This window comes from Colletotrichum navitas (assembly GCF_030913465.1).
Source record: "Colletotrichum navitas strain CBS 125086 chromosome Unknown LY79scaffold_177, whole genome shotgun sequence".
Taxonomy (NCBI): domain Eukaryota; kingdom Fungi; phylum Ascomycota; class Sordariomycetes; order Glomerellales; family Glomerellaceae; genus Colletotrichum; species Colletotrichum navitas.
In genome coordinates, this window is record NW_026850723.1 from 24,789 (window position 1) to 51,477 (window position 26,689).

General features: G+C 39.4%; 7 protein-coding genes across 7 annotated transcripts; 4 read left to right on the plus strand and 3 right to left on the minus strand.

The window, feature by feature from the left end:
* Positions 1 to 2,059: 2,059 nt before the first annotated feature.
* LY79DRAFT_573097 (uncharacterized protein) lies at positions 2,060 to 3,435 on the minus strand. The gene is made up of 2 exons (XM_060559436.1): positions 2,957 to 3,435; positions 2,060 to 2,890 (listed from the first exon to the last, which is right to left on the minus strand). The coding sequence occupies exons 1-2, from the start codon at positions 3,236 to 3,238 to the stop codon at positions 2,534 to 2,536; spliced, it is 639 nt and encodes a 212-aa protein (XP_060407180.1). The 5' UTR covers positions 3,239 to 3,435; the 3' UTR covers positions 2,060 to 2,533.
* Positions 3,436 to 4,094: 659 nt separating this feature from the next.
* Positions 4,095 to 4,703, plus strand: LY79DRAFT_573098 (uncharacterized protein). Its single transcript, XM_060559437.1, has 2 exons — positions 4,095 to 4,422; positions 4,485 to 4,703. Exon 1 carries the CDS (start codon positions 4,134 to 4,136, stop codon positions 4,338 to 4,340), a length of 207 nt encoding a protein of 68 aa, XP_060407181.1. The 5' UTR covers positions 4,095 to 4,133; the 3' UTR covers positions 4,341 to 4,422; positions 4,485 to 4,703.
* Positions 4,704 to 5,694: 991 nt separating this feature from the next.
* LY79DRAFT_573101 (uncharacterized protein) lies at positions 5,695 to 7,483 on the plus strand. Its single transcript, XM_060559438.1, has 3 exons — positions 5,695 to 6,162; positions 6,243 to 6,920; positions 6,983 to 7,483. Exons 1-3 carry the CDS (start codon positions 5,817 to 5,819, stop codon positions 7,243 to 7,245), a joined length of 1,287 nt encoding a protein of 428 aa, XP_060407182.1. The 5' UTR covers positions 5,695 to 5,816; the 3' UTR covers positions 7,246 to 7,483.
* A 433-nt stretch (positions 7,484 to 7,916) lies between these two features.
* Positions 7,917 to 9,404, minus strand: LY79DRAFT_675068 (zinc carboxypeptidase; the record flags this gene model as incomplete). The annotated part of the gene is made up of 2 exons (XM_060564393.1): positions 7,917 to 9,255; positions 9,304 to 9,404. 2 exons carry the CDS (start codon positions 9,402 to 9,404, stop codon positions 7,917 to 7,919), a joined length of 1,440 nt encoding a protein of 479 aa, XP_060407183.1.
* Positions 9,405 to 12,955: 3,551 nt separating this feature from the next.
* LY79DRAFT_573104 (uncharacterized protein) lies at positions 12,956 to 13,195 on the plus strand. The gene has a single exon (XM_060559439.1). It carries the CDS (start codon positions 13,010 to 13,012, stop codon positions 13,169 to 13,171), a length of 162 nt encoding a protein of 53 aa, XP_060407184.1. The 5' UTR covers positions 12,956 to 13,009; the 3' UTR covers positions 13,172 to 13,195.
* Positions 13,196 to 13,834: 639 nt separating this feature from the next.
* Positions 13,835 to 14,950, plus strand: LY79DRAFT_529768 (uncharacterized protein; the record flags this gene model as incomplete). Its single annotated transcript, XM_060556143.1, has 4 exons — positions 13,835 to 13,984; positions 14,076 to 14,572; positions 14,622 to 14,689; positions 14,742 to 14,950. 4 exons carry the CDS (start codon positions 13,835 to 13,837, stop codon positions 14,948 to 14,950), a joined length of 924 nt encoding a protein of 307 aa, XP_060407185.1.
* Positions 14,951 to 15,312: 362 nt separating this feature from the next.
* Positions 15,313 to 16,593, minus strand: LY79DRAFT_654224 (uncharacterized protein; the record flags this gene model as incomplete). Its single annotated transcript, XM_060562640.1, has 3 exons — positions 15,313 to 16,011; positions 16,071 to 16,421; positions 16,479 to 16,593. 3 exons carry the CDS (start codon positions 16,591 to 16,593, stop codon positions 15,461 to 15,463), a joined length of 1,017 nt encoding a protein of 338 aa, XP_060407186.1. The 3' UTR covers positions 15,313 to 15,460.
* Positions 16,594 to 26,689: the final 10,096 nt, after the last annotated feature.

The window sequence follows — 26,689 nt, forward strand, 5'->3', positions numbered from 1 at the left end:
CCCATCCATCCTATCTAGATATGATAGATGGCACTTTGCCCATATTGATAATGGCTGGACGACTGAGAAGACTGCCCTCTAGTGGCCGGAGAAGGTCTTCATCCCAGGGACTATGCCCAGCCAGCCAGAGGCTGCTAGACTGCTGGTTCTAGATGGGCACTATACCCATATATCGATTGACTTCATGTGGAAATGCTGGCAGCATAACATCTATCTGTTATTTCTGCCGCCGCACTCCTCTGCCGTGATCCAGCCTCTAGATGTGGCTATCTTCAGCCCATTGAAGCAGGCCTATCGCAGGGAGGTTGGATGTCTAGATGACTGGGTTACAGATTCAAATATAGCTGGGAAAAGGGCATTCTTAGAGTGTTATTTCAAGGCCCGAGAGGCTTCTATAACAAGTCTAAACATAAGAAGTGGCTGGAGGACAGCTGGATTATGGCCAGTTGCTATGAGGCGGCCTCTATCCAACCCCTTGGTATCCAAGGCATCATCCAGCCAGCCCAGAAGCCAGCCCAGCAGCCAATGGTGGCATAAAGCCGTATCTATCGTCCCATGGTCAACCCCTCATCGGTCTGCTGATCTGCGGCATCAATTACACCAGTTAACCCAGCTAGGCAAGGATAGGTTTAATACCTATACTATTTGTCACCTATTCAGAAAGGTGCCAAAGAGGTATGATGAGCAGGCATCTAGACTGGCCCTTCTAGAGAGGCAATTTAACGCGTTAAAGGCTCAGTTAGAAGACCAACAGTCACGCAAGAGGAAAACAGTCCCCCTATCGCCTAACAGCACCTTCGCCACTATAGAGCATATCTAGCAGGCAAGAAATACAGATGCCAGCAATATAGATAGTCCAGATAAGTCCAGCGTATCCTAATTATCCAGCAAGGCCGGAAGTTACATACAGGTAGGCAGCAAGCCTAAGGAAATAAGTGGTAATAGTAGCAGTGGTAGTAGTAGTAATGGTTTGCGCAAGGAGGGGTTTTATAGAAGTAAGGTAAAGTAGTTATTTTTATTACAATAGTATTAGTATTATCTTAAAGTTAACAAATAGTCAAGAGTGTGTATTAATCATACATAAAAGAGGGAAAAGAAAGAAGCTATCTCTAATAGCTAGTCTAATGGGGGATATGCGACGCAAGAGGATAATAGCTAAGTGTAGGAGACCTAATCTAGACGTTCTTATGGTTCCGGATACCTAACTTTATTATAATAAAAGTAATAAGAGGAAGTATCTAATAGTTGCTAATAGCTCTTAAGTAGCTTAAACAGTAGCACAGTTATAGCTCTTTACCTTGTTATTGTACCTAGTTACCCCAGTTAGCTCCAGCTAAAGGAACACCACAGTTTCCAGAGGGGAAACAATCAATAATAGTCTCTTAGCTAAAGTCAGTATTTGTTTATAATAAGTCTTGCAAGCTGAAAACTGTAAGCCTTAAAACGTACTGCGCTGGCCCTAAGGAGTCATATAGCGATAGTAGAAGCCCAAGAAGCCAGCGTTCTTGCAGAGGTAGAGACTAGGACAGCCCCTCTTTACATAAGCTTCTGTCTTAGGTAGTGTACTAGCTGTCTTGCCTTTGCCTAGCGGCTTCGCCTTTGACTAGGGATATGCGTTATTTGCTTAACCCAAGAGTTTGCTTAATCCCAGTGTTTACCCTTGGCTATAGTGCCTACAACACATCACTAGGTGTCCATAGGTCATAAACATAACAGTAGAGAAGTCCATTTCATTATAAGATAGCAGCTAGACTTTGCCTTTGTTATCAGACTACGTTTGTCGTTCTCTTGTCCTCATCTGCGCCACCTACCTCGCGCCGAAATCTCACTATTCCACAAGGCATAGATCTAGACACATCCCTGTCCCAAAGGTCCAATTTTCTAATCAACATTCATCCCCTGGTTCAGCCAAATTTCAAGGAAGCCATGCGCAGCATGCCGCACGATCGAGATCATGGCTTCGGTACACATGCTGTAGACTTAGCTCTCCATGTTCTGGCGATGAGCGCCATGATTTTGAAAGACCTCGCGACCAAAGCTGGTTCAGAAGCCACCGATTGAGAGGATATTAACAGGCTTTATAAACAATACAGCTATCTAAAGTTGGTTGAGGCTAGTCAAATAGTCAAGAATCCCATGCTTTTGTAGTAAGACGCTGAAACCTAGTCTTGAAAGCTGTCTCTCAAATTCAAGCAGAGACATCCTTGAGCAACTCATCAAGCTCCTGATTGTTTCTGAGCTCACTAGATGGTCAATTCATCGACGAAAGATGACTTGGGGTTTGTCAGTTGAGCAGGTAGGGGACAGTCAAAACTCCATCTGACGCTTAGATGCCGATGACATTCGGATGAACTTTGATTTTCCGTTTGGGATGGTCTTGCAACCTACCGCATGGAGCCACTTAATCTTCTGTCGGGTGAATGCTAGGAATCCTTTACTTCCATTACCTTAATTAACTTGTAACTACCTGTTCAAAAACCGCGGCTCGCCGGCCTTACGAAGAATAAACCATCATATCTTTAACCTGTGTACTTTAACTGCTTGCTGAAGTGCTACATTGCCTGCCTTTTACTAAAAATTCATGTTTTCCGGTTTCCCGCTCCTGAGTAGAACTGCCAGCCACCCACCATGCTATGACGCCAATGCCGGTAAGAATGGAGACGCCAGCCGCCGCAAGCCAGCCACCTCGAGAACCGGCCAGTGAATAATACCAACTCTGCGGCGACCCAGACCCCCTTGAGAACGTCTCCCCATCTCCTTCGCCCCCAAGAAGTATGCGCCGTTCATCCTGCTCCTCTTCATCCCCCAGCCGTGGCCCGAGTTCCGATTCAGAGGATTGGGCCCATGCCTGATCAGCGGCCAAGGAGAAGGAACGCTTGGCCCGATATTCCTGCTTAATGTAATTAATAGGGATTTCGGTGGTCCTGGGTCCTGGTCGGGCTGAGGAGTGCATTACCTGTAGACATTCCATTACGTCTCCCACGACGTGGTGGGCTGTCTGCGGAACAACACCTTGGGAGATGAGTGACCCGAAGAGGTGATTCGGGTGAAGCGAGTGCAGCTCAACACCATTCCAGTGACAGACGAAACCGACAGGCCCGTTCGGAAGCTCCACGTTACGGTTCTCGAGGTGCCGGAGAAGCCATTGTCGCACACCAGCCGAAGTTGTATGCTCGCTCGGGACGGTGTTTTTGGCATCTTTCAGATGCAGACTGGACCCGTCATCAATGCCTGCCATGATTCTTGATCCTGCTTTCTGTCAGGATGCAGCACCTCTCTTCTAGGTTTGCTTGTTGGGTGTTCGTTTTACGATGCCTTCCTGTGGCATGTTTGCCATTTGAAAAAGTTGTCTTATCTCTTAATTTGGATGTCGCCACGTAAATGCATTCATGCCCAATGGTCGACGTGTCAGGTGGATATTCTCCAACCACACGATGTGGATAGTTGCCAAAAAGTCATCTCACCGCCAGATTCACACGAGCCTCTCACAGGCCTCCGTCAGACCCAGTGTTCCAGCCAATCAGCAAGTACACCACTAGTTCTACAACTTGCACCTGGGCTGCATATGATGTTATTGGCGCCAAGGTTCCAACACTTAGGCTCCTCTTTCAATCATTCAAAGCAAACTAAGTAAAATCCTCTCTCGCTGCTGGAAAATCATCGCGGAAGTCACTGTGCCACACATGAGACAAGAATAAAGGAAAAAGCCTCTCAAGGTCAAAGAACCAATATCACGAGCAAAGTGCTACCTACGAGTAGAACGCATACTAATTCAGTTAGATTATTCTATGCGAGTGTTAATAGCAGCCAATGGTCAGATTGCCAGGAATTCGCCTACAGGCAATCATTGACTTTAAAAGTTCATAGAAAGGTCAGCTGTTTGTAGGCAACTTCAAAGTCAGCACAAGGGAAGCAATACTTTGCGGGGTATACCCTTCAGACTATTCCCTAATCTAGCAATCTCTACAGTAGTCCAAAGAGACAATGTTTGGAGTAGGCTTCAGCTGGCAACCATTCATATATAATAGTGACTGGTAACCTAAGCAGCATTTGCCGCTCCCTGCTTGGCGCCATCTACTGTGCCCTTTACAATGGCTCCCGCTACGTTGGCTGCGCCCTCTGCCCCACCCTTTATGCCAGCTGCAGCCTCTTTAGCAACCTTTGCTGTATCCTTTGCTGCGTCTTTAACACCATCTCCGACTTTGTCTGCAGCGTCTTTAACACCATCTCCGACTTTGTCTGCAGCGCCTTTGACACCATCTCCGACTTTGTCTGCAGCGCCTTTGACACCATCTCCGACACTTTGTCCAATGTCCTTAAACCCCTCTCCGATTGACTGAAATCCGTCTGTAATGCTTGGGTTGGGTGTGCGGCTGTCAAGCACAGTGCCTGTCAAACCAGTGCCACTCATTTCCAGAGGTGCTAAATAAGGGTCTTGTGTCAGTTTATCCTGTAGGCTTAAGTGGTATTCGGTGAAGGCTTACCTGCAGCGGTGAGGCTAGCAGCTAGCACAATAAGAATTATTTCAGGGATACGCATTGTAAAGTAGGGTAAGTTGGAATGAAGAAGACATAAAAGGACAGAAAGATTTAGTCTTTGTAAAAGAGACGTCTAAAGAACTGTTTACAAAACAGCAATGTTGATGGAAATAGAGGGGAATAGTCGCAGACTATAGGAGAAAGTAATAGATAGGTACCCTTAGTGTAAAGGGCTTATGTTCTCCAAGTGGATAAGCTGCAACATAGAGAAAATAGAGTTATTCTTATACTTAAGTAATTTAGTGTCTTTTATGTTTACCGTGTTTCAGTGCATGAATTGTCTAAGCCGCAGGACGGACATGAAACTGACAGTAACCGCCAATCAAACGTATTTCGACCAGATACACTCTGGTACCGCTAGTCAATTCCTTCTATCAAAGTCTAGATCTTGACTGCGTGAGAATCTTCGCTCGGCCTTCGCCGAATCTCGGTTGTGATCATTAAGGGGGAGAGTTTCAGGGTGATTCATGGGTGTTCGAGTCAAGAACGTTCGGCTTAGACCGAATCTTCGCTACAATTTCCCTCAATCCAGGCTCCTGCCAGGTCCGTGCCGCTATGCTAAGACGGTCGTTCATCCGAACGCAAACTAGGTTCTTTTTAAAAGATGTGGGGAAGGTACCTAGTTCAGGTTGTATCCGTACTGACAATGACAACCAGGAAGACCATGTTTAACCACTTAGCTTGGTCTTCCACTACTGCTTACGGAATACAGATTGAGACTATCTAGGTACGGATAATTGGCATGTTAAGTACGGCAAGCCCTACCGATTGATCCTGACAAGTCGCAACACTGGTAGAGAATGTACAAGTTTTGCTTCGTCCCAAGTGGCATATCAGAGAGATGGCATCACGAGGGAGACAAATTTATATGGTGTTAATTGTCAACCCTCCCCCTGATTCATCGAGCTACGCCAAGAGCACGATGTTTACCTGTAATTCTCTTAGTCCTTTGCTATAGCCAGTCCTCAGTAGGTAGGTAGATCTGATTCTTGTTGAAGTGTGGGCAATGGCATTGACCAATCAAAAGAGCTTGGGCAGCTCGGAGCAATCTTATCTGGCGCCCCACTATCTCCGTCTCGGATAATTGATTATCACATCCGAAAACCTTACGCGTCACGGGCACGCGTTCCTCTCCACTCTCATTCAATCTCGCTCACTCTCATCGACTCTCTCTGACTCTCATCGACTCTCTCCGACTCTCTCTGACTCTCATCAACTCTCTTCAACTCCCACCCATTCTCATACACTCCTAACCACCACCGCCCGCATTCCCTCAACATGTCGCCCCAAAAATGTCTCCAACAGCTTCTGAGCTGCGGCAGCATCTACCGGCGGCGCGGTAGGTTCACGCCCGAGGAGCATAAACGGATCACGGCAGCTTTTGCATCCTTGTCTCAGAACCTCGGCCTCATCGATCCCCAGACTAGGACCAGCTCCTACTTTCGACACAGAGTCTGTCAAGCATTCTTACGTGATATCGAACAGATAGGCGGCAGGGATCTTGTTGTGCTCTGCGCAGCCGCTCTGGGCCTCACGCAAATCGGCAAAATGACCAAGGGTCAGAGAACAGAGCTCACCGATCTCATCATCAGCCGACAGTCAGACATCGAATCGGCCGGCCTCGGTATGTGTTTTCCCATTTTCTGGGATGTTAGGGCATCGCCATGATGCAACCCGCTGACCAAGTAATGCACACGACTGCAGCGGCCATCTGGGAGGAACCACAACCGCTAGGCCTCGCCGGATCCGGGGAGCAGGCAGATCAACCGGCGCGCATACATACCTCCTCAACATCAACTACGCCTTCATCACCTCATGTCTCGCTTGCCGAACCTCTTGTTGCGTCCACGTCCCCAATCCACGGAATTCTTCGCAATGCGCCTGTCAGAGCGTCGACGCGTACGCTCCTGGCCGACTTTCTGCTCACACGGGAAGGGCCCCTGGCACCCGTCGCCGCCGCATTTGCCATTGCCATCCATCGAGCAGGCTGTATCGTTCGTCCAGGTCCGCCTCGGCACCCAAGGATTGGTGGGCCTGCGGCTATTCCGTTCCTGCTGCCATCCCGAGATTGCTGGTACCAAGGCCGCCCCCCGGACGAGGACTCTTACATGAATGACCTGCTCTTGAACATGGAGGGGACCCAAACCTTCCACAGAGGGGAGCAGCGCTCGCTTGCAGACAAACCCAACTATTGGTCTGTTCTGCGTCAACTCGATCAACCAGACCCTCGTCACACAGCGTGCATCATGAGCATCCCGAGCAAACTGCAGCTGCTACGCATTCCTGACATACTAAGGGCCGCGCCTCTACCCTGTAATGCCGCCAACCTTTTGACTCTGACAGACGTGACACCCAGGTACTCCTACATTGACCTCCAAATGGGTAAGAATAGCATCTGGCATCGACTTCTACCTTGACTGAGCCGGAGCTAACATATCCGACAGATCTTGGGAGTGCAACTATTATCGGGACCGCTGGTGGTGGTGAGAAGCTGATCGGACTCTACCCTCCGACACCACGTAACCTTGCCGTATTCAGCAGCCAGAAAGCCTTTGTCGATACGCATGCTCACCTCGAGAGGGGTGTTTTTATGGCACTCACGAGTGAGGAGTGCTGTTTCATTCCTGCTGGCTGGCTTCACACGTTATATACAACTGGTAGTGGGCCCACGGCCGTTCTGAAATGGCCGACGTCGGAATGTTTCTAAAGGTCTTTTTTGAAGAATCCACAACTTGCAGGTACCATAGCACTTATGCTTGTTAGCTGCATTCATCTGCAACTATGACGAAAACCAATCCAGGGACCATTGGACACAGGCTAGCGCGGCTAACACGGTTAACAGAGTATGCGATTATAGTGGTCGTATGATTAGGACACTACGGCCTTTTGCATGCTGAGGCAGAGATTGATTTGATTTGATTTAGTTAAACAAATATAAAAATGACTGTTCCTCTGTTCGTGGTAGGTGTAATAGAACGCCGTTGAATCGTCCGCCGAGTAAAGCCCGTTCTTATAGAAGCTAAACGCCAGAACGACATACACCCAAATGAACCTTCGTTGTTCTTACCCGCTATCAAGTGAGGGCTTTGCGTCACGAGATCAAACCCGAAAATCATGACTTTATCCCCCATACACTATGGTTGATGAATCCTTCCACTCAATTATTACAGTGTTCCGATTGGATTTCTGTGCAATTGATTATAACACTTAACTGTGCCCGTACATATCTTAATCTGATTAGGTATACACATGTATCTATCAAAAAAGTTGCCCCAGAATCGTCTATAACGGATAGTTCGTGTTATAGGTAGCACCCTTGCTGCCTTGGTTTTATCACTCAGCCTAGGATCATGTCTGCAGTATAGCAGCTCGCAATCGTTAATTTATACCAACGCTAATCGCAGCCAATGCCCAGTCCATGAATCCTGCATTTGTGTCCAGAATGTTTGTGTTGAACTCGGCCAGAGTTGGATAAAAGTTACCGGAAGGACCAAACTCCAATGTATATGCATAAACTTTGTTGACACCAGGTTTGGCCCAGAAGCGGGAAAAGGCGTAGTCGTCACTGGCACCAGACGTAGGATAAAGGCCAACGGCTTGAGAAGACGAGTATGAACGGCCACCAACTGCCTTCATGGCATCGATAGTGGCACTGGCCACAGCCCTAATGTTGGTGAGGTCGGCAGCCGGAATGTACTCCTTGTACGCAGAGTCGCCCACAGGGCCACGTTTCCCATCATAAGCAGAGTTGCGGAAGTTCATAGTAGAGATCGTCGTTTGATCGTCGTCATCGCCCCAACTGTAGAGAAGATCGCCGACGGCGGAATGAATGTCCATGAACCACCTGATATTAGGAAACGAGTCATAGACGGAGACAAGGTTCTTGGTCTCGGGCTCCGAGGCAGCAGCAGTACCGTAGAAGGTCTCTGAGCTCGGCGAAGTGGATGCAGGTGCCTCAGAAGCGTCGAAGTACTTTTTAAAGCTCCAAAGAAAGTCAAAGTTGCGATTGATATCGACACCGATGGAGTTACCACTGGAACCAGATTTTGTGTTTCGATTCTTTCGCCAGTAAGACCCAGAAGATTGGTCGTAGGCTACGCCGTCCGGGTTCACAAGCGGGAAGAAGACGATACCGGCAGCAAGAACGCTCTTCACTTGGGCATTGGTGTAGGTCTTCCTGCCGTAGGTCAGACCACTTCCAGACTTATTTGCAGCGAGCAAATCCGAGACCCAGTAGATGATGTTGTCCGGACCACCCCGCTCGCGGGCATGCACTCCAGCACTGAAGTACAAATGGTACTTTGACTTGTCGGTTCCAGCCCCGGCGTAGTAAGCGTACTGAGAAGCGCCGTTAAAAGTATTCGAGGGCAGAGTGATTGAACCGATTCCGTAGTTCTTGACAAGGGCATCGGCGGCTGACTTAATCTCAGCGACGTTCATGATACTGGCGATAGTCTTCCCGGAAGGTTGTGTTCCAAGGCCAACCGGCGAAATGCTTCCAGCGCTAAAGCGGTCGCCAGTGCCAATTGGAGCAGTGGCCCTCTTGTACAAATCCCTCTTGTGAATCGAGATATCCGGCACCAACTCGTACTCCTTGGACAGATACTCTATGTGCTCCTCAGTCAGCCAAGCATGAAGTCTGTAGTGGCTGCCATCTTCGCTTGGTTTAGCAACAGCTCTGCAGCCGAAGTCGTATGTATCGTTGCGAACTATATCCCTGCGTAAGGTCAGTCATTGTTTCATTTTCTATGGAAGGTAATCTTACCTGAAGTGCGATGGTGTTGGTGCTTGGAGATATACAGGCAGTAGTTCTGCAAGCACAACGCTGCTCTGAATAACCAGAGACGCGATGAGAGAGTACTTCATGGTGAACTGGCGGGCGGAGGCGATGATGCGAACGATCAAAACACTTCGCTGTCTGCACAAAATAGAAGAACGTGTCTTCGTTCATGGCGTTCTCGTAATATCTACTAAAATCTGTTGTCACGGTCGCAGGGGCTACTTCTGGCAACTGGCTAAACTGCCAACGTAAATACGAGTCATTATTGCTAGTGTGGCAGGGGCTTTCATGCCACCTGCCAAAGAGGGCATAACGCAAATCGCTATCAGCCAGTGGGTGAATCATCTTTTGAACCGTACCAGGCATTTCACTGGAAGGCAAAAAAAGCATTGCTCTACTGGCTGCTAGCCTAAAGTACAATACCACCTTCCTTTTAACCATTTAATGCGATCGCTGAGCAACTTCTCTTTATGCTGGTCATTCCCGATGTGGGGCAGAGACTAACAGCAAATCAGCATGTGCCCCAATTGCAACAAGAGTGTGCTTTTTGACCCTTTAGCGACTATTGTAATGATCAACTCAATCTAATGAATGTTCTTCATTACAAATCTTATGTGTGGTGAGATAAACATAGGCGTTGGTGAAGGAGAGTAGATATTTATCGATGTCTCGGGTTAAAGAATTACCTCTGTCTGTTGTTCGCCCAAATCAGTCTACACAAACTCTTACAAATAATAAGCTTGTCCCCCCTTATTTTCTTATTTGTCGTGTTTGGTTAAATTTGTACTTACGCCGTGGGCTGAAGAAGTATTTTTCAAACTCGTCAACTATGCTGGAGGAGAAAACTTCTATCAGGTTTTTAAGCGACCCTCGAACTTAAAACGTAGATGGATATGGCAATTTTCAAGTGTATGGCTTACACTGAAAATGACCGCTCTTGATCGTTACTAGGGTATACTCAAGCTGATTAATCTGAGATTATTTCCGACAATGTCAGCCTTTAGGTACATGTCTGCCATGATTCATCGTCTGCAAGTAGATTGAAATAGTGTAAGCTGCAATATGAAAACTCGTTGTCCACAGACCTAAGTGCTAGTGTCTCATCCAACACCAGACACATTTTATAGGTTCTGCAGCGGCGCCGTTTGAGACCTGCCGCCTCACCAGGGTACCATGACATGTTTCGTGTAGTCTTGCTTCGGGCCATAGTCAATCACGTGGGAGCAATGACGCTGTTCTTTTTTATACGTACAGTTTCCGCGCCTACCTTCGTATTTCCAATCGCAGTCGCTAGGCATTAGCGATGAGGAGACCCACGAGCACGCCTCGCTAGTCCTTTTGCAGCAATTTCCCAGTTCTTGCCTAGTACCATGTATCCGTCGAGATGAACCATTAGCCATTATATCTAACGCCACAATGGCCTTGTAGAGGTTGTTACTTGAAATCGAGCCGACCAAGCCTTTTTAGTGCTTGCTGATGTCTCGTGCTCTTGCGCCATCGTTTCACAATCTACGGGGAAGAAGGATATGTGTAGAGGAGAAGCAAGCGAATAGCAGAAGAAGTCTGATAGGAAAAAGATTTCTGTACCGAGGAGATTGTTCATGTATAGCGCGTTGTTGGAATATAGGGGGCGTGGGAGCTTGTAGCATACTAATTGTCACAAAGAGCTTCATGGTGTTGAGCTCTGTGAATGCTGAGAGTCATGTGCGGTGTCACGTGATGGCACAACAGAACAATATTTCTATAGACCTAGCACATCAGATATTATTTCTTAGCTTCAAGCACGTTACACATTGTAATCCTATGCTGAGCTGTGTGCCCTAACTTGTGAAAAATATCTTGATATAGCATACTTCCTGAGAATCCTAATGACGCTGCAAATTTTGTCTGTCTGAAGCATTGGTAAGAACTACGACAAGAATGTCTCCTTTAAATGTTGTGGCAAGGCTATGGCACTGAGCCCCGCGGCTCGAGATAACGCGGCAACGTAAGTAAATCTGTCTATAAGGTCTAGAGACCATTAGGTATCAAAACGCTTAAAAAAAGTTTTACTTAAGATCTGTGATAACAAAAGTGGATCTATAATTGCCACTACGTAATTACAGCTTATATTATAATACACCCCCCTAGGTTTTTAATATATTTATTATTAAAAGGCTAGTAATATAGAACACTCTTTGATATATAACCTTCTATTTAGGTACATCTTGCTAAAGTATAGGTAGTGTTTTTAACTGCCCTGAACAGAGCTTGAACCCAGGCCCTCAGGATTACGGAGGTCTCTAATATAGCAGATGCGTATACTGTTAAGCACATAGAGGTCTAGAGTAGAGCGGGCTTATAACTGTGATAACAAAAGTGGGTCTGTAATTGCCACTGCGTAATTACGGCTTATATTACAACAAGATCTATGGCGGCAATTTGACTGTGAACATACTTTGCTCCTTTTAGATCAGAGTCCTTTATTGTTGTGGTTAGGTTTGTGACATGCGGCAGTGGAAGCTGGGGTACTAATTTCACCCTGGATCATTTATCCCCTTTCCTTATGAACGTGTATTGAACGGTCCGCTTTGTGCTATATTGCTGGGTGGAATGTCTGGGTCATCGCGATCCGCTCGAGTCGGGAGACGATATCTCTGTCTTATTCTTATACGACCTAAATCTCATTGATAACAGGTAAAGGCCGGCTCCTGTCCGCGCCGTAGTCTAGAATATCATCATGATATATGTTGACGGAGGACCCCACTGGATCACGTGACCCATCTCCTCCCTCCTTTTGGCCAGCCTCTGCCCACCTTGGGCAGCCGACTTTCTCAGCCGAAACACATCACCACTATCATCAATATCAACGGATATTGCCTCACTTTTGCTGCTGCTGCTTGCCGTCCCACAATATATTTTAAGGTAAGTAGATAGATATCCTAAAAGATAACATACAGACACACACATCTCTGAAAATGTCAACTACCGTATCCACAGTTTATTTGAGAACCGCACTGGGCATACACTAAGCCTACTGTTGAGGCAGTCAACCTGCTTACTCACCTATCAACTAATTACAATATTCGCAATACTCACCCACTAGCTGCTAAGTGAAATTGACCTAAATACTGGATTAGCTACACTGCTATCACGCAAGAAAACAATGGGGAAAAAGTCTACGCAATGTATAGCAACTAAGTTATTTTAGTAAGTTAACCCGGTTTATATACTGTTCTTGCCTCTTAACCTCCTACTTTTACGTACATAACTAACCCCTGCTTTTGCCCTTCTAGACCCCTGTTTCTGATAGCACGCTAGCCCATTTTCAGCAGCCCGTGGCCAGTGCAGATTTCGAATGAAAGCAGTGGATACGGTGACTTACGCGTTACTAAGTTTGGTAGATCTTCGTAGTAACTTTGACATGGTTTAAAAGGCTAATAGAGGAAGGCAGTGAAGTGAGGGGCCAAACACGAGTGTGACAGAAGTACACATTGCAAACAAAGTTTCACTTGGCAGAATTAATCAGCTCATGAACAAGTGCCAGTTATCCCTCCTGTCCAGCTGAAGCTGCCTTTCGGGGCCCAACGAGTATTCAAATCAAAACTATGAAAGCCGCTTCAGGCGGATCAAGTTGGAATCCAGACTTGATTAGATAGGACGTATCTCTTGATACTCGTTGACATTGCCAACCATAGTTCTGGTGGCTGCGATGAGAGTAAGGTCGAATTGGAAGTGCCATGGGGTCGCCACGTGGGTAACGACACAAGACTTACAACAGTATCACAACGGCCCGTATATCCTGCATGTTCCCTGGTTGACACTGCATTGGTCGTATGCAGCGGCCGCCTTTTCGATTACCTACTGCTATTAATGATGTCATCGGATCGAAGTACCGTATCCTCTGACTTAACTGAAAATCCGCACAGACCGCGGGCTGCTGAAAAGGGGCTGGCGTGGTGGCAGAAATAGGGATCTAGATGTGGCAAATACAGGGAGTCATTTACGTCAGCAGCAAGTTAGGCGGCAAGGGTTAGGGTTACATGGGTGGGTGTGTGTAGAAATAGATTGACCGCTTTCTATAAGGGGTCTAGCGTATGGTCTATGCGGTTTTTCAGTTAAGTCAGAGGATACGGTATGTCTGTGTGATTGACTGAAAAAGGATGGATGAAGGTTTTAGGTAGCCGGCCCATCCCAGCTGCACCTGGACAAGAATCCCAAGCTTCGTACTCGTTTCCTGTTTTAAGCTTTTAAAACGACCCACGAAACTGTAAGACATTTGTCTAAACTTTTACACAAAATTACAATGTGCCAATCGCATGGATTTGCGGTGAATTTATGTCGGATCCTAGACGTTAATCAATCTAAGTTGTAGCAAAGACATTATCGTTCGCATCCAGCTTATTTAGGTGGTCTAGCGCCCACATCGAATTTTGAGGGCTTGTACAAAAACTAGGCATTCGTGTATATTGAGCACCGTTGTTTCCGTTCCGTTTGCAGATTTCCTCCTTATACATTCTATTCCACAGCTATCACAATGGCGATCACCAGTGCGGGTATGGAAATGATTGCGGTAGGAGCCATCCTTCTGGTCCTCAACACCATTTCTGTCGGTGCCCGCATATACACTCGGACGTTCGTCACGAAAGCATTCCAGGTCAATGATGCGTTGCTTTTGATTGCATTGGTTCGTAAATTCCATATCGGTTTCTTTTGCTTCTTTTTGTTTACTTTTTTTTTTCTTTTTTTGCTCAATCTGACTGAAAATCTTTCTCTAGGGCGCATACGGAGCCCTTTACGCTCTTCTTGTTCTGGGAGTTCAGGGCGGCATTGGTGGCCATATTTTACAAGCCACTATCCCTGGACTCGCGCTCTCGCTGAAGGTGATTTTTTTTCTAGAGATAATTTACGTAGTTCTCACCTCCGCCATGAAAGGGAGTATCGCTCTTACCTTTATTCATCTTTCACGCTCCAGGGTTCTCACTATCATTTTCTGGGTTTCCATTGCTATGGATGTACTCATCAGCGCTGTTTTTATCATCTATTTGCTCGTTCAGTGTAAGCCAGTTGATTATGCATGGAGGATGCTGGATCCGACAGCCAAGGGGGAATGCCTACCACTCCAAGGCCAGCTGTACTTGGGATATGCGCTGTGCATTGTAACGGCGATGTTGGATGCAATGTTGCTGATATCGCCCTGGATCATGATGAGAGGTAGAGGTCTGAACTCGAGACTAAAACTATACATTTATGGCATATTCGGGCTGGGAATACTGTGAGTCCATTCTTTGGTTTCCACTCTTATCCCTACTCACCAAAAGCAGGGCAACCATTGCAAACATTATCCGTCTCGTGGCTCTCGTCAAACTTACGAGGTCCCAAGATCAGCTCTGTATGTGACGTCCTTCCCAATCGGTCGTTCGAAATTTAACCTGGAATTACAGACGACGCAGCCCCTGTTTTCACTTGGTCCGCCGTCGAGGTCAGCATAGGCATAATCATTGCCGGACTCATTGAGCTCGGCCCGCTTGCCGCCAAATACAGACTCAAGGGCTTCGAGTCATACGTTTATATTGATGAGACGTTCTCACGAAAGGAGCGAAACAACGAGTCGGGAAATGAGGGGTACGAATTGCGTCCGGGAAAGATGTAATTGCGGTACAACTGCCAAAGAGAGTGATATACAAGTAAATTGATGGCAGTGGGCGGTATATTAGGCTACGATACAGGTTCACTGCATGGAGTATAACATATGAGCCAGACATCCTGACTTAACTGTATGATTGACTGAACGACGTTAGTACTACGACTTTGCCTTTCTCTATGTGAGGCAATGGAAGTCAAATTGTATTTGCGTCGAGCATATCATCCAGCCTGAAGCATTAATTGTTCTGAGAACATTAAAACGCTAAATTATAGTCCATTTATAAATAACACGCTCAAGAAAGGACTATAGATATCCTTGGACAAACATTTACTATTGATACTGTTTATTAGTAAAGTAACAGAGCAAGTGAGCATATTACTTATAGAAGCTTAATAGAAACAATACAAGGCTATAAGCCGTAACAAGTTTGATATTTCTTATCTTGGACGCTCTAGTTGTAGGTAGGAATGATGGGTTTTAGATGACTAGAGCTTCCTCGACCCCCTCTTTGCTGCCTTACTCAACACGGCCAAAGATGTTCCTCCTTGCGAAACGGGAGCTCAGGAGCTGCTCCCGCTTATTATTCGCTTGTTGGGGGCTCTGGCGGTTACCGCCTCCGCCACCAGCACCACCTAGCAAGGCAGTAAAACCCGCTGCACCCTTGCCCTTAGCGCCAGCCTTGCCCCTAGGCCTGCCGGTGTTGGCATTGCCGGCATTATTGGTGTTTCCATTTCCGTTGTTGTTGTTGTTGCTGTTGCCGGCTTTAATAGCGGCGGCAGCCGGGCCGGCAGCCTTTTGGTTTGAGTTGGCAAGAAGTTCCTTAACGGCGGTGAGACCCTGATCGTCCTGTGTCGCAGCCTCTTGGTTGGATTTGACAGCAGCAGGAAAGTCAACTATATCCTTCTGTACCTGGGTGACAACACCTTGAAGTGTGGCAGCGGTTGGAATGTTGCTTGGTGTGTTTTCCTTAGGTGTTGTGTCGGTCTGCTGAACAGCGAAGCAGCCACCGAAGGGGCCTTTTGCGTTATTATTAAAGCAGCGGACAGTACAAACATTTCCAGTTGATGCTATAATTCAAATAAGTTAGAATTTGGAATCAAGGAAAATGTTAGACTGTGTGACATACCTCCTACACAAGCCATATCAGTGGGCATCTTGACTTTGAGCGTGATTAGTCCGTTGTGTGGCTTAGATTCCAGAATCGTAAGATTAGTCTGTCCTGATGCACCATTTGAGTTGCTAGTTAAGTCGAGGTCGCAGGTGTATGGCCCGGCTCCGTCGACGCTGACCTGGGCAATAATCACATCAACCGTGGCCCCAGCCGTGACCTGCGTGACGGTCTGATTTCCCAGGTGGTTCTCAGTCTCCTCTCCAATGTCAATGTTTCCCTGGCGTATGGTTCTACCGCATTCGTTAACGACGTTGGAAACGATTTCTTTCCTATTAATGATATTTGCATCGGCCTGGTTCTGGTTGACTGTTTATTATGGGTGAGCATTACATCATCTATTAGCCGTTTATCTCATGGCCGTACCTGACATCCCAGGGCTCGCAGGACCGGCAGGGCCCTGTGCTTTGAGGATGACACCTTGGGCTTGGGCCATCGTCAGCAGTGCAGCGACTAACAAAGCTCTCATTGGAGTAGACATGATTGCTGTATGGTTGAAGGGAGGGGAAAAAAGAATATTAGAGGGAAAAGGAGAATTTTCATATGAGTTAGGTCAAATAATGTGTCCAGCACTGTGAATGGAGAATAAGCATGAGAGAGATCTGGTGGGTCGAGGGAGAAATAACTGGTTAGAGGGGGGCATAAGACTCGAAGTTCAAATCAAAGTTTGAGTAAGAACTTAGACAAAAAGAGCACAGGAAAGTCTGAGGTTTACTCCTAGATCAAACATTTTAAGGTTATACACGAGTACGCGTTCTTTATGTCTTTCCTCTTCTGCCATAGACTTTTTTCGCACTAATAGAAGATATTCTTCCCAGAGTATCAAATCGTGCGTGGAAGGATAAACAGCAGGGTTTTAGGAAACGTGCGTGCAAACGTTTTCGACGCTAGACTGGGAGAATACAGCGACCCGCTGTGTCAAACAACAATAAGCTTCAGGAACCATAACTCTGTTCCTTTACACAGAATTGTATGTGTGCGCCTGCTGCTATGTCTGCTCCTTCCAAAGTTGAAAAATTGGGTTGAGGGGGCTTCCCTTACGCCTGTTTCCTGCGGGCTCCAGGCATGCTTCGGACCACGGTGTTCCCTCAATTAAGAACATATCGTCTCTGTAGCTCTGGCCATCATTCGGGACGGATATTATCGTGGGGTAAAATGATTCTTGGGGATAGAGAGGTATGCTCAGAATGATCGGTTCGAGATAGGTATTCGTATTGATTACAATGCCGAATTACCTCCTTGGGGATATTCCGTTCGCTTCGAATGCCATTTACTGGATACGTACAGAATTAATGAGACATAATCGCAAAGATTTTGAGCGTAGGGCAACCACTCTGTCCCGCTGCTGGGATGTGACAATGATGGCAATCGTCGCAGAGTCCAGACGAGGACGGGGCTGCAACGGCGTTTCAAGCCCTCTTACAATGGGCCAACATGGAATATCTCACCTTGGCCTACGCAAGATGGCAGGCATGGGATAACTAATCATTACAGCCTTGCATTCCGTCGGCGCCTTTGTCTCTTTATCTGGTAGTCTTGCGGCCACCAAACCTTCACTGGCAGGGCCCGGCTACATGTACCGAGAAATTCAGACGGTCCGAAGTCTGAGACTAATCCGTAACGCTGAGTGGGGCCAGTGACATACTTGCTTGTATTGACGCTTGATGGCTCTTTGTAGTCAGATGCGCAGACTAGTACAGCAATTTCTCCAACAAATAATTAACCAAAGACAGCTACCCAAGGGTATTAGTCAGCCTTCGTCAAAGCTAAACACCCCCTCCTTACAGAGGGGGCAAAAAAATAAGGTTACTACTAGGAAAATAGGGTTACTACTTGTCTTAACCTAGTCCTACTTTTTATTATATTCTTACTAAAAACAAGTAATTATTTAGATATATTATTAATAAATATTAATAGTAACTAAACTACTTACCTTACTTTAACCTTTTAATATACCCTACTAATATAATAAGAATATAACTACTACTAAAAAGGTAGCTAAAATACTATATATTACTTATTAATAGGTAACTTACTAATAGGTAGGTAAACTAGTAACTAATATACCCTTTATACGCTAGGCTACCTAGGATTATAGTATATTTTATATAGTAATTTAGAAGTACCTCTAGGCCTTTTAGGAAGGCTATAACCTCTGCGTTAGCCTAGATAAGCCTAGCTAGCCCTAGTTGCTTATAGAGGCTAAAGATATAGCTCTTAGTGCCTTTATTATATAGCTTTATAAATCTAGCTTTTTAGCCCTACTACTCTAGGTTAAAGAAATAGCTAACTACCTCTATAGTATTTAAGGTTAACTACTAGTCTCTAAGCACTTTATCTAAAGCTAGCTTACTAACTATCTAGAGCTTTAGAAAAAAGGCACTATTAAACTAGTTAAGTTATACTAAAAGGGGGCTAAGTTAGACTTAGCCTTAATAAAGGACTTCTTTACCTAGTACTAGGCTACTTTTTATAAGTATAATATTAGCTTATCTAAGATATAGAACACTAATAAATCTAGGTGCTAGATTAGCTACTTTAGTAGCTAGCTATATATAATTATCCTTATAATAGGATTTATAGTAATAGCTATAGGTCTTAGTAATAGATTACTAAGCCTTTAGTGCTTTACCTTACTATCTAGTTTTCTAGTAGTAAAGCCCTTATTATCTAGGCTCTATAAGCTTAAGTCTTATAATACACTAATACCTACTATTAAGCCTTACCTAGTTAAGTGCCTATAGCTATTATCTTATAATTCTTAAGCTTTTATCTCTCTTAAGTAACTAGTATAAGTAAAATAAATTAAAATAACAGTAGATATACTAATTACTTATTAACCTATTATTAATATACTACTAGTATAAATAAGCTATAGTTATTTATAGCTAAGTACCTAATATACCTAATTAAGGGTAAAAACTAACTACTATTATTAGAAAAGTTTATATAAGGACCTAATAAAGAAGAAGTATAAGGAAGGTTACTATTATAAGGCCTAGATATACTAGACTTACTAATAGTTAGTAATAATACCTTTATTAATAAATAGTTATAAAGTAGTTAAAGTATTAGTATAATTATATAAAGTTAAAAGGTTCTAGATTTTATATAGGTAATAATATTATACTTCTAAGAAACTATAAAGACTATAGTTAAGGAACACTAAGAAAAATAAAGGTATTATAAGTGCCTTCTATAAAAGCTTACTAACTAACTAGTGTAGTAACCTAGTAAAAAAGAATATAAGAAACCTTTATTCTATAACTATAGACTTCTAGGAAAAGAATCTATAAGTGCCTAAGTAGTAGATTAAATTAATACTATAAAAGTAGCTAATAGGCTTTATTTAAAGAGTACTATAAAGTAATAAGTTAAATAGGCCTTATTAAAGGTATCTTTATTATTATAGATATAATAGTATAACTATAAGAAAAGGCTTACTAAACCCTTAGTCTAAGATAACTTCTTAGTGTTTATTTACTAAAAGTATATTAACCTAGAGGCCTAGGAGTAAGGCTACTAGTAAAAGCTTTAAAGAATATAAATATATAATAGCTAGACCTTATTATAGTACTTTACTAAGTAGTTAGTAATACACTATAACCTTAGTATAAAAGATATAGAGGACTTAAAGGCTAAGGCCTACTAATACTTCTTTAGGTTACTTTACTTATTATAAAATAAAATAATCTAGTAAAAGATACTTATTCTCTATATAAAGAATATAGCCTATAAAGTTAATTAATTATAGTTACTAAAGGACTAGAAATTTAGTAAAAGGTTATAGAAAGATAATAAGAAGTACTCTTAGAACACTAATAAGCACCTATAGAGGCCTATGCCTTAATAAAGGATTAAAAGAAAGAGGCCCTAAGGACTAAAAGCTAGTAAATATAATATACTACTAGCTAGAAGGTAACTAGTGTAGTAGTTAGTTATATAGTAGTTAGTTACTAAAAGCTAGCTAAAGTTTAAGCACTATTTTATCTATAACTAAAAGAAGTATTTTATAACTATATACTTAAAAAAAAGTTTAATAGTATAATAATAGTAGGCTATTTAATTACTAACTAGACTAAGGAGCTACTATAGTATAGTATATTATAATAGGCCTAAGAATTTAAAAGCTTAATCCTATAGAAAACAAGTAAGTATAAGTAATATACTTAACTTACTTATACCTTAGATAATAAAGGTACCTATTAAGGTAACTATAACTAGTATAGTAATTATCCTATAAAGGGATATTAAGAAGGTTATAAAAGTATTAATAGATATATACTCTAAGGTAGACCTTATTAGTAGTAGACTAGTAAAGTACCTAGGCCTTAAGCTAACTAAAGTAAAGATACTAACCCTTAAGGTATTTATAAAAGAACTAATAGGTTAAAAAAAAGCTTATTAGTTAACCTTCTTTTTAATTAATAATTAAGGTTAACTATAAAAGATTTACTAACTAGTTATTAAAATAGATAAAAGAAAAGACCTACTTAATATCCTTATATCTAGATAGTCTATAGGCTAAAAAGGCATCTAGATTAATATAACTACTAATAAGTAGTATTATAAGGTAATCTTTATTACTAAGCCTAAGGTAATTACTTATAATATAGTTAAAAATAAAAAGTAAGTATATATACTTTATATTTTCTATAAGGTTAGTAAACTAGTAGAGATAAAACTAGTAAATATTCTTCTAAAGAAGCTTAAAAGTAAAGTAGTAACCTTTAACAAAGGTTTAGTAATAGGACTATAGGTCTATAATAAGGCAGAATATATAATTAACCTAAAGCTAAAGAAGAAGCTACTATTTAGGCTAATCTATTTATTAAATAAAAAATAGCTAAAGAAGCTTTACTAATATCTTACTAAGAACTTAGTAAATAAATATATTACTATATCTACTAGTAAGGCTAAAGTACCTATATTATTTATACTAAAAAAAGATAGTACTATATGCCTTTATATAGATTATTAAAGCCTTAATAAGGTTACTATAAAGAATTAGTATCCATTACTATTAATTAGTAAGCTATTAGATAAGCTTTAGAAAGTAAAATAGATCTTAAAAGTAAATATCTATAATATATATTACTATATTAATATTAAAAAAAAGACTATTAAAAAACAGTATTCTAGACTAAATATAGTTACTTTAAATATATAGTTATACCCTTTAGCTTAATAAATATACCTATAATATTCTAGGCGTTTATTTACTAGGCGCTTAGTAAGCTACTTAATATATATTATATTATATATATAGATAACCTTATAATTTACTCTACTATAAGGAAGTAATACACTAAGGACCTTAAGAAAGTCTTCTAAAGGCTTTAAATATTTAGACTATTTATAAAGCTATCTAAGTGTTTATTTTATTAACAGAGGGTTAAATTCCTAGGGTATATAATTACCTTAGATAAGATTAAGATAAATAAGTCCTAAGTATAAATAATTACTAACTAGAAGGCACTAGAGTCTATAAAAGATATCTAAGTATTCCTAGGGTTCTATAATTTTTATTATAAGTTTATACTAAGGTATATAGGTATTACTATACCTATAATATCCTTATTAAAAGAGTATATAAGTGCTCTTTATATATTTAAATAAATAAAGAAGGCTAATATAGCCTTTAATTAACTAAAGGTTACCTTCTTATTAGTAACTATACTAATATATTAGAACCTATAATAGGCTATATATATAAAAATAAATATATTAATTAAGGCTATTATAGCTATTCTTTTTAGTAAGTAAAGAAGTAGTAGTAACTAGTTATTTACTAGTTATAAAAGCTTAGTAAAATAAAGTAATAATAGGCTATAAGGTAGTAAAAGCTACTAGCTATTATAAAAGGATTAGAGCATTAGGCCTATTATCTTTAGGGGCTATTAAAGAAGTTCTTATTCCTAATAGATTACTAAGCGTTAAAGGGCGTTATTAGTACACCTATATAAGACCTTTAGAGAAAGCTTACTTACTAGGTATATAAATTATTAGTGTTTAACTTTAACCTAGAGTATAGACTAAGAAAAATAAATCTAGTAGATAGACTATTTTAAAGGCTAGACTATATAAAGGGAAAAGTACTATATATAGATATTCTACTAACACTAGTAAAAAAGCTATAGCTTATTAGTAAGCTACTACTTAATATATACTAAAGGATTATAGGCCTTAAAGAAAAAAGTAAAACTATAACTATATATATTTAGGCAGTAAAGGCTTTATTAAATAATCCTAGCTATAAAGTAGATAGTTCTTAGGATAAGGAATCTTTTCTTTTAAGTTAGTAGTAGGCTATAAGGTACCTTAACTATTTAGTAATAATTACTACTATTACTACCTAAGGCTAAAAAGTAAAAAGGTAATTAAAGAACACTTAGTAGGAGTTACCTAGGTAACTAAGGAACCTAAAGAAGCTAAGGTTATTATACTAGAATAATATATCCTATACTAAGTTATAAAGAACTTATAACTAGTAAAATAGTATATACACTAGACCTTATAACTAAGATAAAAAAGCTTATTAGAAGACTATAGGCTAAAAATAAGTTTTACTTATTATAATTAGTAAAAGTATATAGTATAGCTAGTAGGTTAAAAGTATATACTATTAATAAAAAAGTACCTTATTCTTTAAAAAAAACTAGTAATATTATAGGTAGAATTACTAAAGGTAAAGATCTTTTATTAACACTATAATAACCCTAGGGTAAGTTATATAGAGGCTACTAAGACCCTTAAGCTTATTATAAAAAGTTTTATTAAGAAAAAATTATAAAAGATATATAATAGTATATTAAGAGATATAAGTATTATCTTAGTATTATAGTCCTTAGGTATAAGCTATATAGGTAGTTATAGTTACTACTATTACTATTACACCTATTCTAAGAGATTTTTATAGACTTTATTATAAGGCTATTACTAAGTGCTTATAATAATAGTACTAAGTATAACTATATACTAGTTATCTTATATTAAATAACTAAGTTTATAATATTTATATTTACTTAAAAGATACTAAAGTAGTATAAATAGTAAAAATCCTCTATAAGAGGGTAAAGTATAGATTTAGGACACCTAAGGGGATTATAAGTAATAAGGAAAGCTATTTATAAGCCTTTTCTAGAAAAGTTTATAAAAAAAAAGTAATATATTACTAACTATTTACTATATATTACCTATAGACTAATAAGTAAATAAAATAGACCTATTAAATATTAAAAAAGTATTTATAGCTATATACTAATAGGTTACTAAATAAATAGGTAGTATAGCTAAATAAGGCTAAGTTTACTTATAATAATAGCTAATACTTTACTACTAAGGTATCTCTCTTTATAGTACTATATAAGTACTACCCTAGGAGTATAAAGTATATACCTAGTAACAAGGTTACTATACAAGAGGTAGAAAAGTAGATTAAGAGAATTACTAAATAAAAAGGTAAATAACTAAGGTATAGGCAAAGGCTACTAAATTATAAGCTACTTATTATAATAAAAGGCACCTATATAAGAAGTTTTATTATAGAAAGGTTATTAGGCTTTTAATAAAGAATATATACTTTAAGAATAAAAAGCTAGTACTATACTATATTAAGGTAGCTATTATAGAGAGAATTAGTAGCTAGGTATACTAAGTGTATCTTCTAGAGTAGTACTAGTGCCTATATAATATATTCTTAGTCTTCTTTCTAGAACTATAGGGGGAGATTAGTAACTACTTACTAAAGACTTAATAAGACTTCTTAAATTAGAACTAGAAGATAATATATAAGAAGTAAAAAAGATTATTAGCTACTAAGGTAGCAAAGATAATCTTTATTACCTAGTAAAATAGGCTAAATAGCCTATAAAATATAATATATAAGAACTACTAAGCTACCTAGAGAAGGTAAAGGAAGTAGTTAAAAGGTATAAGAAATAAAAGAAAAAGTTTACTAAAAATAAAATAACTAGGATATTATTAGTAACTATTTACTAAATATATATCTATTAGTAAAACCTATCTAAAAACTATTTTATTTAACCTAAATACTCTATAAATATCTAAAATAAAGAATTAATAGTATAAAACTATTACTAAGAGGTTAGTAATAGATTTATACTTAAGTATTAAGGTTATAAGATTAATAAAGAGAACACTAGCTTTATAAGTAGCCTAGAAGGTATTAGTATAAAGATTAATATACTTATTATAGGTAGCCTACTTTATATTAGTAATAAGGTTAAAGATAACTATTTTACCTTTAGCCTTAGTAATAGCTTTACCTTTAAGGCTAATAAAAGTATAATTATTTACTAAGTGTTTAGTAAACTTATTATATATAGAAGTAGTAAGGTTACCTTAAGGGCTAGTAAAAAAGCTATTAAGGGTAGCCTAGGCATTAGTAGTAAGCTAAGCTAAAGTAGAAGGCTTTACTAAGCCTTTACTAATAGTAAGGCTAAAGGAACTAGTAGTAATAGGATTATTAATAAAGATCTATAGCTTACTAAAAGCTTATATAAACTCTTAGTTATCCTAGTCTTTACTAAAAGCCTTAGCCTTAGCCTTAGTAGCTTTAAGGAGACTATAGAGGGTTCTAAGGCTACTAACTACTTAGTAAAAAAAGGTAACTAAGCTAGTTAAAGCTATAGTATTATAAGTAACTATAGTAAAGTTAGTATTAATTTAGTAAAAGGCACTATAAGTAAGGTAGTTTACTAACTAGTTACTAATATAGTAATATTACTATAATACTTAAAGAAAAGTTAAAAGTATTAGGCTTAACTTAAATATATACTTGTCTCTTTAATAAAATATAAGTAGTCTCTAAGGTATAGGTCTTATAAGAAGTTATAGTCTAATAACTATAACTAATAGGGTAATACTATAGATAGTAATAATATAAGCTAGGATATTATTTACTAAGTACTTAGTAACTAGCTTATAAAACTTCTTAAACTAAGGGAACTAGTCTAGACACTTAGGCTTATTACCTTTCTAGATAACTAAATTATACTCCTTAAGGTTATTAGTAGCTACTTATAAAGTAAATATATAAGTATTATTATATAAGTAGGCTAACTAAAATAAGTAAAGGTAGTTATATATCTTATCCTTATTAAAGATATTAAAGAGTTTAAGCTAAAATTAATTAGTTATAAAATAATTACTAAAGGACTATTAAATTTACCTAAACCTAGACTAAAAAAGTAATATACTTATAGTTAAAAGTAAGCTCCTAAAAGGTAGCCTACTTAAGGTAGACCTTATAACTACCTACTAAAGGGTTAATAATATAGTTAGTAATATACTCTTAAGTAGTAAAATAGTAGGTAAAAGCTAGTAAAATATAGCCTTAGTTAATACTACTAAGGGTACCTTTCTCTTCTAGGCAGTAGTAATAAATTATTATATTCTAATAGTACTAGGCTATACTATAGAGCTCCTAAGGGACTTATTAAAGAAAACATTAGCGTTTAGTAAAAGCTTACTAATAAAAAATAACTTACTATAGAACACTTCTTTTTATTAACTTAGTAAAGAATACACTTAGTAATATAATAGCTAGTAATATAAATAAGGCTAGTAATATTATAATATATACTAGAAAAGTAATAGATATAAAAAGTACTACCTTTTAGATCCTTAAAACCTTTATAAGGATTATACTTTATCTTAATAACTATCTATATATAAGAAATAACTAATATTTAAGTAATTAGTTAGTAAAGGCTTAGTAAAAGAAAAAAAATATAAATAAAAAATAAAGTTAAAGATAAAAAAAATAAAGCTTATAAGATATTATAATAGTAAAAAATTATAGATTTATAATAATAAAAATTTACTAAAAGGTTACTAAGTAAAAGAAAAAAAAAGAAAAGTAAATAAAAGACTAGTAAAAGAAAACTTTTTACTTAGGTAACTACTAAGTAAAAAGAAAATAAGCTAGATAACTAGCTATATTATATTTACCTTTATATAACTATTTTATTTAGTAAATTATAACCTAGTAACTATTTACTAATATATTACTAAATAAAAATATAAAGTACACCTAACTAGATAATAATAATAAGGTTACTATATTCTAGAATAATAAGGCTCTTTAGTAGAAGTAATAAAAAAGGTCTATAAGGTTATTCTAAACAAAGAAGAGGACTATAACTATATATTATTATTATTTCTTTAAAGGATGTTATATAATAACTTTAGGACAAAGTCTAAAGGGGAGAAAAGTAATTATAATAGGATTTATAGTAATAGCTATAGGTCTTAGTAATAGATTACTAAGCCTCTAGCGCTCTACCTTACTATCTAGTTTTCTAGTAGTAGAGCCCCTATTGTCTAGGCTTTATAAGCTTAAGTCTTATAATACACTAATACCTACTATTAAGCCCTACCTAGTTAAGTGCCTATAGCTATTATCTTATAATCCTTAAGTAGCTACTAAAATATAACTACTTACCTAAAGTTATAGATTTAGCTAATTAAGAGTTATATACTCTAGTTAGGTCTAGTAATATATTTAGTAATATTATTCTAGTATATATAATCTTTAAAATATAGCTAGTTAC